The sequence below is a fragment of the Lycorma delicatula genome, chromosome 4 (assembly GCF_047948215.1).
Source record: "Lycorma delicatula isolate Av1 chromosome 4, ASM4794821v1, whole genome shotgun sequence".
In the NCBI taxonomy this organism is placed as follows: Eukaryota; Metazoa; Arthropoda; class Insecta; order Hemiptera; family Fulgoridae; genus Lycorma; species Lycorma delicatula.
The window spans coordinates 155736572-155756863 of record NC_134458.1 but is presented as its reverse complement, the minus strand read 5'-3'; the positions used below and the strand labels follow the sequence as shown (position 1 = coordinate 155756863).

Sequence of the window (20292 nt, the reverse complement as noted above, 5' to 3'; positions counted from 1 at the left end):
TACAAAGATACTTAAATTTAAACATGAATAATAAAATCAACTGAAAACATTTATTGAGTAATCTGGGGTAAATGTTTGTGAAGAACCAGACTTTAATCTGAAGCCGATTTTCAATTACAGTTAAAAAGACCCTCAAGAACATTTTAAAATAAGATCAGATGGACCCATATAAGTACTAGCAGTGCAAGAATTCCAGATTAACTTTGAATGAAAGTCATGCCATATTAATAAAGCTATAGTATAATTTTTGCAAAAAATTGTGGATGTTGAATAAAGCACAGTTTCATATCAGTGACTTAGTGAACATACAGAATTTATGCTACTGGGATATAAAAAAATCACTACTCTCTTTCATCAAAAGCCTCTTTATAATGAAAAAGTGGCAGTTTGATGTACAAATTCTGCAGAAAAAATTATCAGACCCTATTTCTTCAATAACTATGAAAAGGTAAAGCAATAAGGAGATATGTTGGACAATTTTTTCTTACCCCCAGTTAGAAGAAGCACACATATTATTGGTTTCAACAAGATGCTGCTACTGTTAGAGCCAGAATAGCTCTAAGATAAAAATTTCAGTAAAAATATCTCGGTAAATATTTCAGTAAACATATAAATTTGAGATTGACTAATCTTAAGCTACCGATTCACAAAATAAAATTTCATGTAAATAAATATTAAGAATTACAACAAGTGAAAGAAAATATTTGATGGGAGTTATTTCAGATAACTTAGAATTTAGATGAAGTAGTAATAGGCAATATTTTGAAAAAAAACACTAATTTTTGGTGTCATATGAGACATTATTTGTCAGAAATCATTTTCACAAAAATAGCTTATAAAAAACTGCAACAAATTAATTTTATAATTTCAAGATTATTAATTATTATTTTTTTTAATAATTTAAATAGGAAAGGATAATTTTTGACCACTCATATATATATATATATATATATATAAAATGTAAAGCTTACTATATCATAAAAATTATTATACCTTATAAAAAATATGATGAAAAAAACAATAACAGAAATGCACTTACTTGAAAACTATAAAGCACAGCTACATTAACTTCCACTAATGCTCTGTCTTTCCAAAGTGTCATTGGAGTACGAGTATCTAAACCCATTTTAACAGCCACAGTCTGAAAGGAACAGTAGTAATGATAATATTAACAGATATTTTTTAAATAATTCTTAGGTCTAGTATATACTACAATTTTTTTTTAAAGAATTAAACCTGTTGAAATGTTATTATTTTACTGAAATGAATCTTTTAAAGATTCATATTATTCCTCAGTATAGTTAAATTACATTTAAATTCTATTTAGTAAACCACCTAGTACAGAATATTGAGTTAAAATAAATATATAAAATCTGGCGTGTACAGAGTGTACATAAATTCTTCCTACTTTTTTAATTACTGTTGTTAAATTAGAGAATCCTAACGAATTAGAGAATATTAACCAATTAGACATAAACTTTTCTAGTATTTTAGCTGCCAGCTTGTCTCGGCTATAATGGATTTAACTTATTTTTTTAAACAGCACTATGACTTTATGCCATATTAATTCCATGTAAAATTTGACAAAAGAATTTAAATGACCAATTGTATCAAAGTGTTCTCTACCACGCTGTGACCTAAAATAAATAATACTCAAACACAATTAGATTTATGAAAATGTATTAATTCATTGATTTTCTCTCAAAATCTTTTGAACTAAATCATTGACATTCATTTTATGTAGTAATTTAATAATGTTGAATTTAATCTTATATAGAATATTTAGTGCATCTTTGATAAAGTTCAATATATTAATACTATTTGGCATAACTTTCAATGGGAGCTGTATATTACAAATGTTACGGCCAATCTCTCTAAGAATTCCTGCAAGGTAAAACCATTTTCCAGTAGGATAGTACAACTGAGATATAAGAGAATTCTTAAATTCTGAAAAAATGGGTAGGTCAAAGGAGATCAGTGGAATGACCAGCATGTTCTCTAAATCCTATTTCATTGGAGTTCTTCTTGTGAGGCCATTTAAAGTCCACTGTAACAAGCCTCTATAGCAGATGCTGAAGCCCTGAAAAAACAGGATAACTGATTCGTGTCAAATCCTTACCTTTGCCTAATATATTTTCAAATGTAAGGAGAGAATTTCAAGGTAGAAATAGTACTGTTGGAGGATTCCATTTTGAGTACTTGTGCTTTTAATATTATTAACAATAACGTACAGCTATGGTCATTAGCCTGGTGGAAACTGATAGCATATGAAAAGATGCCATACCTGACTAGGATTTGAACTTGGGACCTCCACACAAAATACCAAGATGTTACCTTCTCAGCCAGGTAGGTCAGCAATATTCCATTTTCTTCTTTATTAATGTTAGTTGTACAAGTTAATAAAAATAAAAGATAATAAAAAAAGTAATTTTTATTTTTTAACCAATTTATTTATTATTAATGAAATTGTTGGTATTTAAAATTAATAAATAAGCACCCTCAGTTAGTAGGCCTTTAATGGTAGATATATTGAAAACAGATATTGGTCCCTGGTTTATGTCAACAATTTTTTCATCATATTTTACATAGAAATGATGTGTTATAAAACCACAGTAACATTAAAAAATGTGACAAAAACAAGATAATGACAGTCTTAGAATAGGTTAAAAAATAAAGTTGATGCTCTAAACAGATATGGTATTGACCAAAATTCTCTAAATTAACAAATACAGAAAAATATATAGCTAGAGCTTACTTTATAATACATTCTGTATATGAGAGTTCTGTAGCATCAATATAACATGCATTGTCAGTGTGTACTTCTTTTTTTGTTTAGTTTCTGGAACCACCATAAGGTAATTACTTCAGAAGATGAGTGAGAATGATATGTATGAATGTAAATAAAGTGTAGTCTTATATAGTCTCAGGTCTACCATTCCTGAGATATGTGGTTAATTGAAACCCAACCACCAAAGAATACTGGTACACACGATCTAGTATTAAAATCCATAAAAATAACTGTTTTTAATAGGATTTGAACCTTAGAACTCTCAACTTCAAAATCAGCTGATTTGTGATGATGAGTTCAACACTAGACCAACCTGGTGGGTTATCAATGTGTACTGTCTTAGATTAATATTCTTGCAAAATCGTTATTACAAAATTACTAATCTTACAAAAATGAAAATATTTATAGCATTTTTCTTATTCCTAAAATAAAAAATCTCTTTTTAAAAAGCAAAGAGAATAAATTTTACCAAAAATTAGCATATAAAAACTTATCAATTTATATTTATCATTTTACTTTTAATATGTATTACTTATACTAATCAGCATATATAAAAGGTAAAAATTTGATAATCCACAAAAACACAAGTTATTATACAATCAAAATTCATAGATTATAATAAACCAAAACAAATATCTCAAGAAACCAACAATAAACTTACAAATTTAATTTAAGAAGTTACATGGATTATATATAATCAGTAGAATGTACAATTAAAACTGAAAGCACATAATTATTATGAATTTAAATAGTTCAGAACCAGAGTATAATATTGGAAACTTATGATCAAAAGGAAGGACTGATTTGATTAGAATCAAAATACCAAATTTCTTTGAAGATGAAAAATAGCTCATACATTTCAAACTAATATCAACGGAGACTTAGCAAATGTTATGATTGTAAAAATGGTAATATTCAAAATCTATATTTAACTACATTATAATGACCAAAACACATATTATCTAAGAACACATTACATCGGAAAGAAAAATAAAATACTAAATTAAAAATAATTTGCTTTAAATTATGTAAAACAAAACAGTGATGATGAATGTGCAAATAAGATTATTTTGTGTAAAGCATCCTTATTTTTTAGTACAAACTACTTATTAATTATGATGTCTTCTTTTAATCTTAAAGCACATTCTTGTTCTTGTTTTAGAAATTTTAAAATAGTGGATGAGAAACCTTTGTATGAAGACTTAAAGTTCAATTCTTAAAAAGAAATATCATATGCCTTTTCAATTATTTTTTAAATTGATGACATATTTTAAATCTATACTAAATACTAGAAAAAAATACTTTATAAATATTAAAGAATTACCTCAAGAATATTGTATCTGTGGGTATCACAAAGATCACGACAACCAATTTCACTACTCATATACCAGCCATTAAATGGAGCACCAGTAAATTGTAAACCACCACAGTCAAACATCATTCCTGAGACTGCTGGTAATGCATACCAACGTAATCCCATTTCACCAAACCACTGAAAGCTGTAAATAAATCATAGTAATATGTTAATAAAAGTGCTTAATTGCTATTAAAACTTATCTACTCTATCATAGTGTCAAATAAGTTTTATAAATCAGCAGAAATATTTATACCCATTATAGTATAAATTATTATTACTATGTAATTCTTTCTCTGTCTTTTATTTATATGCTTAGGTTCAAACATAAAGTATATGTCCTACATATACTTGGGACATGACTGTACAAACACAATAAAGAAAAATGACAAGATTTGTTCGACAATATATGCATAATACTATACACTAAATAATATTTTACTTAACCTTGGATGTGTCAATGGAACTTCCATAACTAGATCAGGAGGTATATCAAAATAATCTGGATCATGACCATTAGCAGATAACACAAGTGGAAGTATATCCCATTGTGTGCCTTTACCCTTCCAACCAAGTTTTAAACAAACCTAAGAGACAGCAAAACAGATTATTATAGACATTATATTAACATAGACATCATATTAATTTAAAAAATCAAAAAATAACTTTTAATTAAATCAACATATGAATAAATCACACTACTAACCGTAAAATATATACTGAAATATAAAAATTTGATATTTTTCATTCAAAACAAGATAAAGGAAATTATACATTGTAGAATAATAAATACTGTATTCATCTTTGTAATAAAAAAATACAGTTCAACAAAAGAAACATGAAAGCATACAAGGATTAAGTAACCAAAGAACACTGGTATCCACAATGTAGTATTAAAATCCAAATAAAAGCAACTACTTTTATTAGGATTTGAACCTGAGAACTTTGACTTAGAAATCAGCTGATTTACAACAAGTTTATCATTAGATCAACATAGTGTGTTGAGATTTTTGTTCACCAAGTATGTACCATAATATTAATACAAATGTATGGGAAAGGTCACAATTATTAATTTATTAAATTTTGGCCAATATGTTTCATATTTTACATGCATCAAATAATGATCTGACATCCAATTTCTATAACATGAACTCATTCTGACCTTCTGAAAGACTCCAAAATATATTATTACACATTACATGAGAGAGAGAGAGAGAGAGAGAGTATATGTAGGTGTAATAAATTATTAATAATGTCAATCTCTTAATGCTTTATGCAGTATGAAATAGTATAGTTTGCAATTAAATATAAATAAAATCAATTTTTTTCATATCAAGTGAATTTATAAACAAAAAGATAACCAAGTTTTGTATTATAAGAAACATAAATACTGCTGCTGTTATTAATAATGGAGATACTATCCATAAAATTGGTGATAAAAAACTCCCGAGAAGCAAATTATATATTTTATGAATATTTAAAGTGGAATATTTCAACTATGTAGTAGAAAATTCAACCGTCTACGATTAATGAAATGGAAATAAAAAATTCTGTGATTCTGATATATTATTATTTTCACTGGGTAAAGTTGTAATGGTATGATCAGCAAAGAAGATGTCAATCTCTCCTCTGATGCATTTCCTTTTTTATTAAACCGGTCAATTACTCTATACTAATTTCTGTTCAGAGGATTGAACTATTCATTGGATTAGACTATATGCATCAGATTTACAAAATATTACCCGCCTATTTTTGTCTAATATTATTTTGTGATAATAGATTATCAATTATTTATATAATATTTTTCTAACAATAATAAAATTTTCACTATTGAAAGTGATATCTATGCTTTGAAAGACTGAATTTTATAAAAAAAATTTCAACTAAAAATTAATATTTTGTTTTCTTTTAATTATATTAAATTTTTTACAAGATTACAGAAATACTTGATAAAATAATACACATAGAAATGTTGATTAATAAAATAAATAAAAAAGGCGGCCAAGAGTTATACAAATCTGGATACCAAGGATTTTCCTTTGACAGACTACTAATTGGGGGAAAAATTAACTGGAACATTAAAGTATATAAGTATGTATGTAAAGAATAAGGTAAAAAAAAAATTCTACTCATTATGGGATCACTGGGAAGTTTTTTTTCAGTTTTTTGACCAATTGTAGCTGAAAATAAGTGGCATTAATGACTCATATTTAGAAGCCATCGTACAAAATATAAAAATTTGTTAATTTAGTTTGAAATATCAAGCAAAATGATAACTGATGAAAAAAAAAGTTAGTCCTTTATCCAACACCTCTCGATGAAATTTCACAAATACGTAATCATACTACTGATATAAGGAAATCTACTTAGTACAAGAACGTGACTTTGGATCCAGAAACGAATTCAAAGAGGAAGACCAAAGACCATCAGAAAGAATTTTATTTACCTAAGGGGCATAAAATTATCTGGAAAATCTATCTATTCTTTGAGAAAAATTTTGGGATACAGAGTTAAGGTCTGTATCTCCCTACCTCATCGACCAATTGTGATCAAAATTAAATGGTATATCAATGCCCCATGTACAGAAATCACTGTGCCATGATTGTGTGCATGTGTAATTTGTCCATCCAGACTGGAGTTTTCAAGAAAAAAAAATTGGCTAATATATATATATATATATTTATATATATCATTACTAAAATTGTGTACTTTGGTTAAAGGAATTGTGAAACATCAACATCTGCAAATACCCTGAAATGCAAAATTATTCAGCCGAGAAAGTAAAAATAAGAGAATAAATAAACACATATATTAAAGTAATATATATACTTATAGCTGTGTTATAGCATCTACTTAAGTTGATAAAATTGATTATTTGATTTCTGTTTTTTAAAGATATAAATCAATCAAATGGTGAGCAAATCAAATTTTTGATTTGCTCACCAAAAAAAAAAAATTCTTTCAGAGAATTATATACGACTAATTAAGTACACACCTCCTTGCTATGTGAAAAGGAAATTTAATGATTTGCCCGTTTGACTTTCAAGAACTCAGAAATTGTTTGTAATATACATTCAATAGGGTTATATGTAGCATACTGATCTCTTAATAAAGCATGAACACATATTATCAGTGGATATGTATACCTCAGTGAATTCTACATACGCAGGATCTCCAGTAATAGAACCATCTGGATTCTTGTAGCCAGCATAAGCAATTAATTGTGGATTCCATACACGAAAATCATGTTTCCCATCAGTCCTTTGTGGAAATATTGTAATAGCGGATCTATGAATAATAAAAAAAAAAATCAATGTAAGAATTACTAACAAAATCTTACATAAATATATAGTAACTATTTTCTGCACTAAGTTTAAAAATGTACAACTCGTCAATGTTTGATTACAAGTATAAGACGGAAATCTCTCATTTAAATCAATTTTTAATTAACTTACTTTAATTAAACCATTAAAAAAATGAATAAATTTCATGTGGTCTCCTTTGTTTAAAATAAAATCAATATAATGAACTCCTTATCACTGGCACTTATAAATATTGATAAAATGAAATGAAATAAAAAAATTTAAATAATAAGGAATATAGAATTAAAATATAAAGTAAAGGTAATAATTTATATAAAAAAAAAACAAAAAAAACATAAGACATAAAACAGATAATTGTAAACTATAAAAAACCAAGGAAGAAAAGTTCTAGCATAGAAGAAAACTATGAAAAAAGGAAATAATTTTTTGTCTGTTATTTTTTTTATTTTGTACATAAGAAACAATAAAATATTTATAAAAAAAACACTGAGAGTAATAACCGTCCAAAAAGATACAAAACGGATATTAAGAACAGGTGATAATATTCGTTTCTTTACATTTCAAATACATAAAGAAAACAAAAAGATAATGAAACGATGACAGAAAAGAAGACAACGATGAGTTATATTAAAATATTAAAAGTTATATCAAATATTAGAATAGAAGGAATATATATTAGAAATAAAAAAGTCGGCAAAAGATTGCAAAACTTTCCTTGCGCTGTTCCTTATGATTAACAAAATTTTTAATTTTAAGTTGTTAAGTGAAACTTATTTAATTTTAAATAAAACATGTAAACATTATTATTATTAATATTACTGTTAGTGAAAATAGTGTTTTATTGGTTTGGAATTTTTGACACAACAATGACGAAAAAATCAAAATACTCAGTAAAAAAACCGGAAGGGGGTCCTTTGACCCCTTCGTAAAATGACGTTTGTACATAAAAGTAATACAGCGTTAATAGTACGAGAAAAAAAGAACCAAAATTCTTAGTAAAAAATTTTGGTTCCAGTTGATGACCCAAAATTTTTGGTCACTTAACGTTGATAAAATAACGTTTATGTCAAAAAATTATACTCTAGAGTATAATTGCTAAAAAAATAAACATGTTTATTTTTTTAGCAATTTGACCGCTTCGCTCGAAATTTATCTCTTACATTTTTAATAAAAGCCACAACTTGAAAAAAGAATGAAATATCAGAACTAATAAAAATGCAAAAACACTTTAAAACTCTAAAGTCGGGTCCCAAGGATTCCCTTATTTTAAAAAAGCTCTCAACCTTCTTCATTTACACTAAATACAGTTGAATTTTCAATCTTAAAAATTAAAGTTTAAAAGATTATTGATATTTTGAGTACATGTCCCATTCAGGCCACATTTTTGGGGTTAAAAATTATTTATTGAGTAATTATTTACTTTAATAAGTCGGTCCGATTCTGTGTAATGTTATTCAGGAAGGTAAAAAAAATTTAGTTTACAAGAAAAAAAAAATTCAGAGTGGATTCAGAAAGGGCAGATCCTGCTCAGAAGAAATATTTCTCTTAAAATTAATTATACGACACGAATGATGACCTTTAAAGACATAGTTTTAGTAATTGTAGATTTTAAAAAAGCATTTGACTCGATGTCCGCAGCTCGATGTCTGTGCCAAAATGTTGTCCTCTTAGCCAGCGTTTCATGTGATCAAAGAGGTGAAAATCGGATGGAGCCAAGTCTGTGCTGTATGGTGGTGATCAAACACTTCCCAACGAAAACGCTGCAGGAACTTTTTTGTTACAGCTGTAGTGTGCTGCCGAGGATTGTCATGGAGAAAGACAATGCCTGATGACAACATTCCACTCCGCTTATTCTTATTTTAAGAATAAGCGGAGGATGAAACGCTGGCTAGGAGGACAACATTTTGGCACAGACATCGGGTTGCAGACCAGCGTAGAAACATGGCTGAAAAAACAGGCGGCTCCGTTCTATGACGAGGGTACCGGAAAGTTGGTACCACGCTACGACAAATGTCTAAATCGGAGTGGCGACTATGTAGAGAAATAGCGTAACTATGTGTACTTGTTACAAATAAAAAAAAAAATATTTTCACCGTGGTTTTAATTTCGTGACCGATCGGACCTTGAAAAAAAATAGCCCTCGTATTTCACGTCAAACATCAACTTTTAATAAAGGTGGAAAAAATTGAAAAAAAAAACGAAAGTATTTTTGCAACACTAATCTCCAATGTTTGTTTATGAATATTGTAATATATTTTTCTAAAAATTAAAAAAGTAACGATTTTTTCGTTTTTATATCACGTAAAAAATGTATTAATATTCTCGGACATGATTGGCTGAATACCTTAAAATTTGCGGATGTAATGGTGCTTAATTGGGAGGTGCTTGGAAGAAATCAGTAAAAAGATGAAAGAATTACTATTGGAAAAAATTAGGGTTTTTGGTGAAATTAAAGAAAACAAAAATTATGCGTTTCAGTAATGAAGGAGGAAAAAATGTTAAGATGAAGAAAAACGAATTAGAAAATACTGCGAATTTCATTTACTTAGGTAAAGAATTGAAAGAGATGGGCAACTATTAGAAATCAATGGGGGAAGTATTTCTCCCATTGATTTATTTTTCAATAAATATATGTAGAGATGGAAAATAAAAAAGATTGCTCAATGTGTGTATGTTGTTGGTTATGATTTATGGTTGTAAAACTTTAACCCTGTCAAAGGAAATAATAATAGAGATTAAGAAGAAGCAAAGTTAGGAATTAGGGTAGCCGTGTAGGAAGATCTAAAGAAGAGAGCTGAACGCTGAAAATATTGAATTAGTATTCGAGGTAGGTGATGAGGAATAGGAAGACCGCCATGCAGATGGGATGAAGAATCTGAAAGAGTATGTGGAGGAGCAACTTGGCAGAGAGTAGCAAGAGAAATAAGAAATGGGAGAATGAAAGGTGTGTATGTCTTTGTATAGATGTATCGGAATTAGATGTTATTCATGGTGTCGAAGAAAAAGAAAAATAATTAATTTATTAATTATTTTGTTTTTAAACAATAAGTATTACTACCTTATAACCTTATAACCGAATTGCTACGTATGATTTTATTTAGTTATAAAAATGTACTAGGGTCGTCCAGAAATTAAAAACCTTTTTCTTTTTTTATAACAAATTTATTGTATTTATTTTAATTTTAATATATCTGTCGTAATCTAATTTTTGTCACATAATTTATCTTTCCACATAATCACCTCCTAGATTCAAGCAATTTGTCAAATCACAGCACTAGTTTTTGTAAGCAATTGTCAAAGAGGTCTGCCGCCAGTCCATTAAGCCACTAATGAACAGCTGTCTTCACGTTGTCATCACTTTCATAGTGGATTCCGCCAAGAAACTCCTTCAGTTTGGTAAACAGGTTGTAAATCGCTTGATGCAAGATCAGATACCTGGACTATACGGCGGATGATCAAAAACATTCCATCCGAAATCTATGAGAAGTTCACGTTGCAAAAAAAAACAAGTTTTTTTTTGCACGTGAACATACATTGGCATGAATAGATGTTTTCTCTACCGCAAATAAACGACATTATTTCTTTACGTTTTCTTCATTCATTACACTGTCACCCTATACGGCAGTAATCTGACGATGAATTTTCACAGGACGAACACATTGCTCATTCAAAAAACGTATAACTGATTGTACTTCATTGCCAGAGGGATTTCAATCTTTTTTATACAAACTCATGCAAAATCAGTCGTGTCATAGTACAGCTAAGAAATTTCGTAAGCGCTAGTAAATCTACAACTGAGATCAACTGGCCTTGGACCCATTGTTGCGAGTGAAGCTGCGCGCATGAAATGCGCAAACGATTCTTACTTTCTGGACGCCATAGTATAATAGTTTAAGAACCGATAAACAATAAAATTATTTATTTATTTAATCACACGAAATCGTGCATGTTATTCGAATGTAAATTATATATTTTATGTTATTCGTATTTTATTTTGTATTAAAAAAAATCTTTAAATGAAAAAAATGAATTTTCAAGGTTTACTGATTTTTCTTATTTCTTAATTTTTACGAAAAATCGGAAGCTATCAAACAAAAGAGAGAAAATTAATCTCTATTTAATTTTACACAGAAAATATATTTGTTTGTTTTTTTGTATGAACAGTAGTTAGAAAGAATGATTGGCCAAAATAATATTTGCTTCATAAGAAATTTATTGTGAGCACGGTCAAATTACAAAAAAAGAAAAAAATTAACAATTTATTAGTACGGCAACAAGTTACTATATCTGATAGATAAAAATATAGTGGTGTCTGTGAATCTGTTACGCTTTCACGCAAAAACTACTATACTGATTGAGCTGAAATTTTGCATGAACATGGTTTTTATATATAGGAAGAACATAGTACTATAGCCGAAACTAAATGTTTCACAGTTTCAAGGTAGAGAAGCCGATTTATTGACTTGCAGTAATAACCGGATTATTTTCCTTGCCGGTATATAACTTTATGATGGTCAAATCGAATTCGGAGACTACTTACTGTATTTAAAATTAAATTTTCTACAAAAAGGATTACTTAGTCTTTTTCGATATCTCTTTTGGTTATCGATAAAAGTAGATTTAAAGGTCCGACGGTGTACAGCGCGGCCGCCAACCAACAAGCCACTGCCATTGTTGCTATGTGTGCGACGCAACTGACTGCACCTACCTCCGGTTACTTGACTAAAAAACATTAAAAATTAAAAAAAAAAAAAAAAATGAGAAACGAAGTACGGTCATCTTCTCGTGATTTTTGTCGAGTAAGGTTAAGAACTGGACAAAATACTTTTTTTCTGTACGAAGGTTGGTAATAGCTGTAAGAAGGTATAACTATTATTTTTATGATGGTGATTGACTATTCTGAAACCCGCATACTTCAGATCGCTGAAAGTTTCGAGTCCTGTGCCGACCAAAAACTGTCGCTTTGAAGAAATTACAATACACTGATAGTTTTTATAAATTGAACAGGCTTTAATTTTTATTTATCAGTATTATTCTCCTGGATCCTCAATTAGCACATTGAGGATCCAGGAGCCGGAGCCCCGTGGCTAAACGGGAAGGGCGAGCGAAGCGAGACCTGACCGGCTAGTAAGATAATATTTTACATATGGAAACTATAAAATCACCGGATGATGATTCGAATTGAATTCAGCTCGCAAGTTTACTGTTTAAAACATAATTTAAAAAAAAATTTGTTCAAGTTAATAAAAGTTTATGTTATTTATCGTGGAGATAATGAAACGGTTAAAGATAATAGAGTAAGTGAACCGAGACGCCGGCTGTCTACTACCGTACGTTGCTGAGCTCACCTTTTCAGTTCCAACTAGTAACCGGGAAAAGAATATAGATTGAAAATATGTTGACCTGAGAAAGGGAAATATTTGTGAAAATAGAACTCGTCTGTACGTATAATAATTTTAATTATTACTTTAAGCAAATTTCAGTTATTATAAAGTATTAACGGTACTTTTTTTAATAATAAAAATAAAAATAATAATAAAAAGTGGATTTAATATATATTCTTGAGGTTTTTTAAATCTTTATAAAAATAAATTCAGAAGGTCTACCGTAATCTTACAGTTCCCCGTTTACCTTAAGATTTATCAATAAGCGGCAACTCAATTATACAATCTGTGACGTCAGAACGCGCTCCGTGTTCAATGTTTATTGCGGAAATTAGAGCAAATTTCATATCTTATAAAATGATGAATGCATTGAGAATTTCTAGATCCAGAGACTTCAGATATATAACAACGTTTAAACTGTAACTGTAGAGGTAAGCGCTTAATAATAATATTTCGATTTAAAAGAATCTAATTACTGTTTCATATTTTTAAAACAGACGTCTATCTAAATATTACTTACTTTTTTAATAAAAACATTTTAAAATGTTATTTCCAAATATTTATTAAAAAAATAAATACATTTTCATTGTTCTAATATCAACTATTCTGCTTATTTAAATAACCATTCAGGTAAAAATGAGCTCCATCTAAAACAAACACATCGGGAATTAAGTTTTCATCATCATCCAAACGTAGCAGCAACATTTCTTAACAAAAATTCATGCGAGTAACTGAATCGGCATCTTTTAATTCTTGAACAATTTGAATTTTATAGGGGTAAAAACCTAATCCTTATGTAAGATTCAACAGATCGATGATTCACCGATTGATATTCAATGATAATGCAAGTTTAATTGCAAAACGCTTAGGACTGCATGTTATGGCAGTTCGAACTCTACCAATCTTTTCTGGCGTTCTAATATTTTTGCTTCTCCATTACGTTTTAAATATAACATGAATCTGGTTTCCCCAATTGTTTTTACTCGTTAGTTAATTGCATGAACAGACGGTACCTGCCCGTGACGTTGAATATTAAACTGATTGCAAAATAACCTTCGTATTATTATCACAGAGTCATAATTTTTAGAAAACGGTTTAACACAGAAAGTACGATTTGAACTTGACAACTGTTCCATGTTTACTAAATGGCATTAAATGACTAAGTATTTCCATCTATACTGTCAAAATCTTTAGCCGTATACGTACACTAAAATTTGAGCGATTTAGTTAAATAAACCTCTCCTGTTGATAAACCTTTCTTAGTTAATAAATTACATGCACTCGAAAGGCAAAAATTGTGATTTAAAAATATTTAAAAAAAAGGGAAAAAATTGTGCAAGGAATCATAAACAGGATTAAGTAAGTAGAATCATTATCGTATTCTAGCTATAATAGCAATAAAAAATAATTTATTAGAAATATAAAACTGTAAGTGTAAATGTACCGGTAAACTCGTAGTTTGCAACAGACTCGGGTCGACCACTCCTGAGATGTGTGATTAATTGAAAACCAACCACCGATATCCACAGTTTAGCATTGAAATATACATAAAGGCAAATGCCTTTATAAGGACTCGAACCTTAGAACTCTCTACTTCGAAAATCAGCTGATTTTGCGATGACGCGTTTAACCACTAAACTAACACGGCGGGTTAGTATTCATCTACAGCTACATCAGGCTTGGCAAGCCGGTAGCAGTAATTGCATTTGCCTGTACAAATACCCAAACCACAGTTGACTGTGAAACTTAGCAGCTAAAACGCATTATATTAACAGGGCCTAAAATAGAAGGGGCAGGTGTCGGAGACACCTGCCAGAAGGGTGGCCCCTAACTACAAGGCTTTCTGCCCAGAATGGGCAGAAAAGGAGTGCATCATGGAAGATATGCTTAGCAATCGTTCCATCAGGTCCCAGCTGTTGAACACTCCTCTGGATTGGAACGCAGTCCCAATTTCATTAGATGAATAAACGCCAATTACTATTTAATACCCGCCATTTCATTACAATGACCCAGCAGAAAAGGATGTGAGTCAGCACGCTACAATAGGCAAGTGGATATTGCACTCTCCAACATCCTTGCATTCCATTCCGTACATACATCCAGACCTGGCAGTAGCTGGAAAACTGGTTGGAAAAAACAAAGATATAAAATTGCATATAACTATAAACGCACAATATGCAATTACTAGTTTATAAACCAGTTTTAATGAGCATAGTTTTAGGTTATATAATTGTGCCATAATTCAGGGGCATGATAGCTGTTGCTTATGTATGGGTTGTTTCCCAACAAAATATCATCTATATTGAAATAAAGTATAAGTAAGTTGTTAAGGCAGTATTCTGTTAATTTCTACTTTGAAAACTGTCAATTTTCAACACACACACACACACACACACACACACACACACACACACACACACACACACACACACACACACACACACACACACACACACACACACACACACACACACACACACACACACACACACACACACACACACACACACACACACACACACACACACACACACACACACACACACACACACACACACACACACACACACACACACACACACAGTAGATAAGTGATAAAGCTTTTATAATATATATTTCTTTTAATAGAAAAATTATCCATAAAAATACATTAATAATGATTTTATAGTCTTTAAAAAATAACTGTTCAGAAATAAATAAAACTGTCTCAAGGTATAAAAGAGGATGATGATATTAAAAAGAACAAAAAGGAAGAAAACTTTTCTTCCTTTTTGTTCTTTTTAATATCATAACCTAAGTGGTAAGTGGTTAATACTATAACCTATTATTTTATGTTATGAGCCTCATGACACGAATTCAAATTTAATTTGCTTTATAAGCAAATTTATTATTGCTGAGGTTCAATGTAAGGCATTATTTTTTAAAAATCAAAAAAAGTTTTTTTTTAAATGGTCAATCTAAAATTTTAATAATAAATTTGAGGTTACACCCTGTTTTATAAAACTGTAAATCTAAATAAATAAATAAAATAAATTACCTTATGTTTCCTTTATTTGTGCTATACTTAATATGATTGCAGATTGCCTCAAACATTCCTGTAGTTGTAGTTACTGAACGGCAATCGAATACCTGAAATGAAAGAAGAAAAGTGATATAAATATTAAAGAAATATATCAGATGACAAATAAATTAAAATAGCAAAAAAAAAAAAAAACATTTAAAAACCATAATCCAGAAAAATCATCCACACCCGCCCAGAAAAGCTTTGTTAATGAAGGAGAAACGATAGACTACTTCCTTCACTATAAAAAAAAAAACTTTAAGGAAAACAAAACAAACAAATAAGATTAATAATATTGAATCAACCCTGATAATTAAAATTCTTAACCTAAGGTCCCTCTGCTCAGAAGACAGATTAATTGACCTGAAACAGACAGTTAATATGAAAAAAGTATAGGAATTTTGGGTATTTCAGAGAAAAGACTGGAAACTGACAGAATAATAGAAAGTATGGATATTTATTTGCGTACTACAGAAAAACTTATTGACAGAGAGGTATTGGATTCTTAATTAAAACAAGAACAAAACAAAAGTAATGAAATGTAGTAGAAATAATGTAGATGGACCACTGAATATAAAAATAGGAAGAGAAAAAATTATGGAGGTAGAAGAATTTTGTTATTTGGGAAGTAGAATTACTAAATATGAACAAAGCAGGAGTGATATAAAATGCTGAATAGCAAAGGCGAAACAAGCTTTCAGTCAGAAATATAATTTTCTTACATCAAAAATTCATTTAAAATGTCAGGAAAACATTTTTGAAAGTATATATTTGGAGCGTAGCTTTATATGGAAGTGGAATTTGGACGATTGGAGTACTTGAGAAGAAAAAATTAGAAGCTTTTGAAATGTGGTGCTACAGGAGAATGTTAAAAATCGATGGGTGGATAAAGTGAAAAATGAAGAGGTGTTGCAGCAAACTGATGAAGAAAAGAGTATTTGGAAAAATATAGTTAAAAGAAGAGACAGACTTATAAGCCACATATTAAGGCATCCTGGAATAGTCGCTTTGATATTGGAGGGACAAGTAGATGGGAAAAATTGTACAGGCAAACAATGTTTGGAATATGTAAAACAAATTGTTAGGAATGTAGAATGTAGGGGGTATACCGAAGACTGGCACTAAATAGGGAATCTTGGAGAGCTGCATCAAACCGACTGAAGACAAAAAAAAATTAAAACAACTCTAAAAAATAAATTAATAAAATTTGAAGGTATTACAGATAGAATAGATTTACTTAAAATGAAAGTATAATTTAAACATAAATGAAGGGAACATCAAAATCACATAGCACCAAATAGACATAGAACTCATGCAAACTGTGTTTTGGATGGTGAAAACTTCAGAGCACAGACTACTTTACCTAGCCGGCTAGTAAGGTAATTCTAGATGGAAGATCCAAATTGTAAGTTGTCAGGCGCATCAACTGAGCAAAGGCATTCAATAAAAAGTGCAAACTTTTCACAGCTAGGAATGTTAATTTGGCACTCAGGAAAAAACGTTTTTCCTGACGTTTTTATGGAGAAAGACATTTTATGGAATTTATTTCTCTACGGTAGTGAAACATGAACATTTGGGGAAACAGAGAAAAACAGTAATATCAAAGTCTTTGAGTTACAGTGGCTTGATGAAAATTAGTTGGGTCGACAAAGTTTCAAATGTTCAAGTTTTATTGAGAATGGGATTAGAGAAGCCATATTTCTTGGAAATTATTAGGGAAAGAGGGGCCGTTCGGATCAGATATATTCTAAGACACGATATCTTAGTTAAGTCCAGCTTCGAAGGGAAAATGTTACAAAAGGGAAAATGCTAGAGGTAGACCTAGGATGGAATATATTTAAATACAAAAATGACATGGGTTGCAGGTCATAAGGTGAGTACAGGAGAATAGTTAACCAGAGAGTAATTAGAGAGCAATTTGCAACCGATATGGATTAATAAATAGAGAGAGAGTGAGAGTGAAGATGAAAACAAGAGTAGAAAGATAACTGATATTAATTCAAATTTACACACGCAGAAGATAATCAGATGAAGAAACATTTGAAGAGTTCTACAGGAGTCTACAGACGGTTTTAGATAAATTTGAAAATAACTTTAAGAATATAGTGACAGTATTAGGAGATTTTAACAGCTAAGTTAGGAGTAAAGAAGAGAACAAAACTGTTATAGGTATATATTTCCTTATGGATATAGTAAGGAAAATGATAGAGGAAGAAGATTAGTAAATTTCTGCTAGGAAAATCAACTTTATGTAATAAACACTTTTTTTTGAGATAGGGAAAATGTACATAGATTGCTCTCATTAGACAAATTAAAACAGAAATACATTCTGATAAAAAAAAGTTAAAGCAGAATACTGAGCTAAGCTCCATTTTTAAACATATTACAGATCACAGACTAAGTACAGCTTCAGCTTACTTAGAGTGGATCTGCCCAGAATTGGATTTATAGTTAAAGAAGAAATTGTAGTTAATTATTATTTCCTATACTCAATATCTTTGAAATTGAAGTGCTTAAAAATACAATAATATCTGGATGTTCCAAATTTAAAAAAAAAACAAAACCATTATCTTATCACTTTTAATTATAGATACAATTTTGTAAAATGTAGATAAAAAACTAATATAAATGTTTAAAAAAAGCAGATTTATCGTAATCAGTTTTAATTTAAAAATGAGTGTGATTATTTTATCCATAACAATGTGAAAAAAGAAGTAAAATTTGTTTTGTAACACACACACACACACACATATATATATATATATATAAATATATAAATATATGTATACATGAGTATACACAAAGTGAATGCTCATCAAGTAATGATCTCATACCAAAAAAGTGATAGATTTGAGGAAAGAGCAAAGAGTGCTGAATTTCAGATGGAGATGGTTTTTAAATTAAAGGTTGAAAAATAAAAAATTGCAGTTTTCGTGAATAATTAAAAAACTATAAATCCTAGGTAATTCATGTTTTGTTTTTTTCTTTGAGAACTACATCTAATTCCTGACAAAATCTCTTTTCGAGCAAGTTTTTGCAGCCAAAATTGACTGAATTATAGCCTTTTGTAGTATTATCTCCTTTTTAATGATGAATGGCAGTCCAAAAAAAATTCCAAAAAAGTTGATGTTTGGTACGCGATTTCACGATGGGAAATGATTGAACCCATTCTTTCACCGAAAAAATACCTGTAAAAGGTTATTCAGAATTAAGAATAACATAGTAATATTACAGATTTTATAGCCTCGCTTCAAATTTAAGAACAGAACTACTAGTAACAGTAAGAAGGTACCATGTAACACTGGCAATCTGACTTCCTAGTTGTTATGTGAATATTTTGGTAACAGTATAATTTTCATATATTTCGATTTCCTTAAAAATTTTCTATAATATTTCCGTAAAATAAGGAGAGATTATATTGATCCCCTTTTATACGGAAATATAACGGAGACAAACTCGGGGATTATGACTTCCAAGGTTAATCCTGATCTCTTGCTTGCAGAATCTTATTTTTGGAGCCACTTGAAAAAAAAACTGTTTTCAAATATCTTACGTCTGGTTTGAATAAATACTGCAGATCTAAACACCTCACATGATTCACATATACAGTGGTTTTTGACACACATGAATAATGTAAAATATCAGACCATTTATAGTATTAAATAAAAATCTGAAGGATTAAATAAATATTTGAATAAAAAAAGAAATCATGTAAAAAAAGCAAAAATCAGGCGTGGCATTTTTTATACATTAAAAGTTTTCTTTCGAATAATGACCTAACGGTTAATGCCCATAAAACTAAAAAAAAGTATAATTTTCTTTAACAATGCTTAAATAGTAATTGAGCAACGATCACTTTATTTCAAATTTTCTTTTATTAGTATTTCAGATTGAAGTATACTACTTAAAGTTTTGCTATACCACAATGCTTACATAAAAATATTTAATCTTATCAGTTTTTTTTGTATAAGAGAAACCAACCACAACAGCTCAACTTATGAAGAGGGATTATAGAAGAAAAATATTTTATTGATTGTGTAACGAAAAGTAAGAAATCAAATAAGGTAAAGAGAGAAGGAAACAAGGTCAACATCTAAGTGTATTTAGTGATTTTCACTAAATCACTAATACAAGAGAAGAAAGAAGTACGAGTATATGATAAAACCATTAAAAACAAGAAGAAAAAAAGTTTTATAGTAAAAAACAAAAACAATCCATTAAGTTTTTAAAAAAAAAGCAGCAAACAGACAACACCAAAGAGCTCTATTATATAGAATCTAGTAGGATTTAAAAAAAGGATCTAAAAGGGTATAAACAAGGAGAGATTTTAATTTAGAGTAAAAAAAAAACTTTGTAAAAAAGAACAACTACAAGGTAAAGAA

At 29.4% G+C, this 20292-nt stretch overlaps 1 protein-coding gene across 2 annotated transcripts in view; it reads right to left on the bottom strand.

The window, feature by feature from the left end:
- Window positions 1-20292, bottom strand: part of Nos (Nitric oxide synthase) — a 752676-nt gene that overhangs the window by 77804 nt on the left and 654580 nt on the right. For both annotated transcript variants that reach the window (XM_075364470.1, XM_075364469.1), the window contains exons 4-8: window positions 15887-15978; window positions 7289-7430; window positions 4590-4729; window positions 4113-4287; window positions 1040-1141 (exon numbers count right to left, since the gene is read on the bottom strand). In XM_075364470.1, the coding sequence (XP_075220585.1) occupies window positions 1040-1141; window positions 4113-4287; window positions 4590-4729; window positions 7289-7430; window positions 15887-15978 (651 nt within the window). The remainder of the gene's footprint in view (window positions 1-1039; window positions 1142-4112; window positions 4288-4589; window positions 4730-7288; window positions 7431-15886; window positions 15979-20292) is intronic.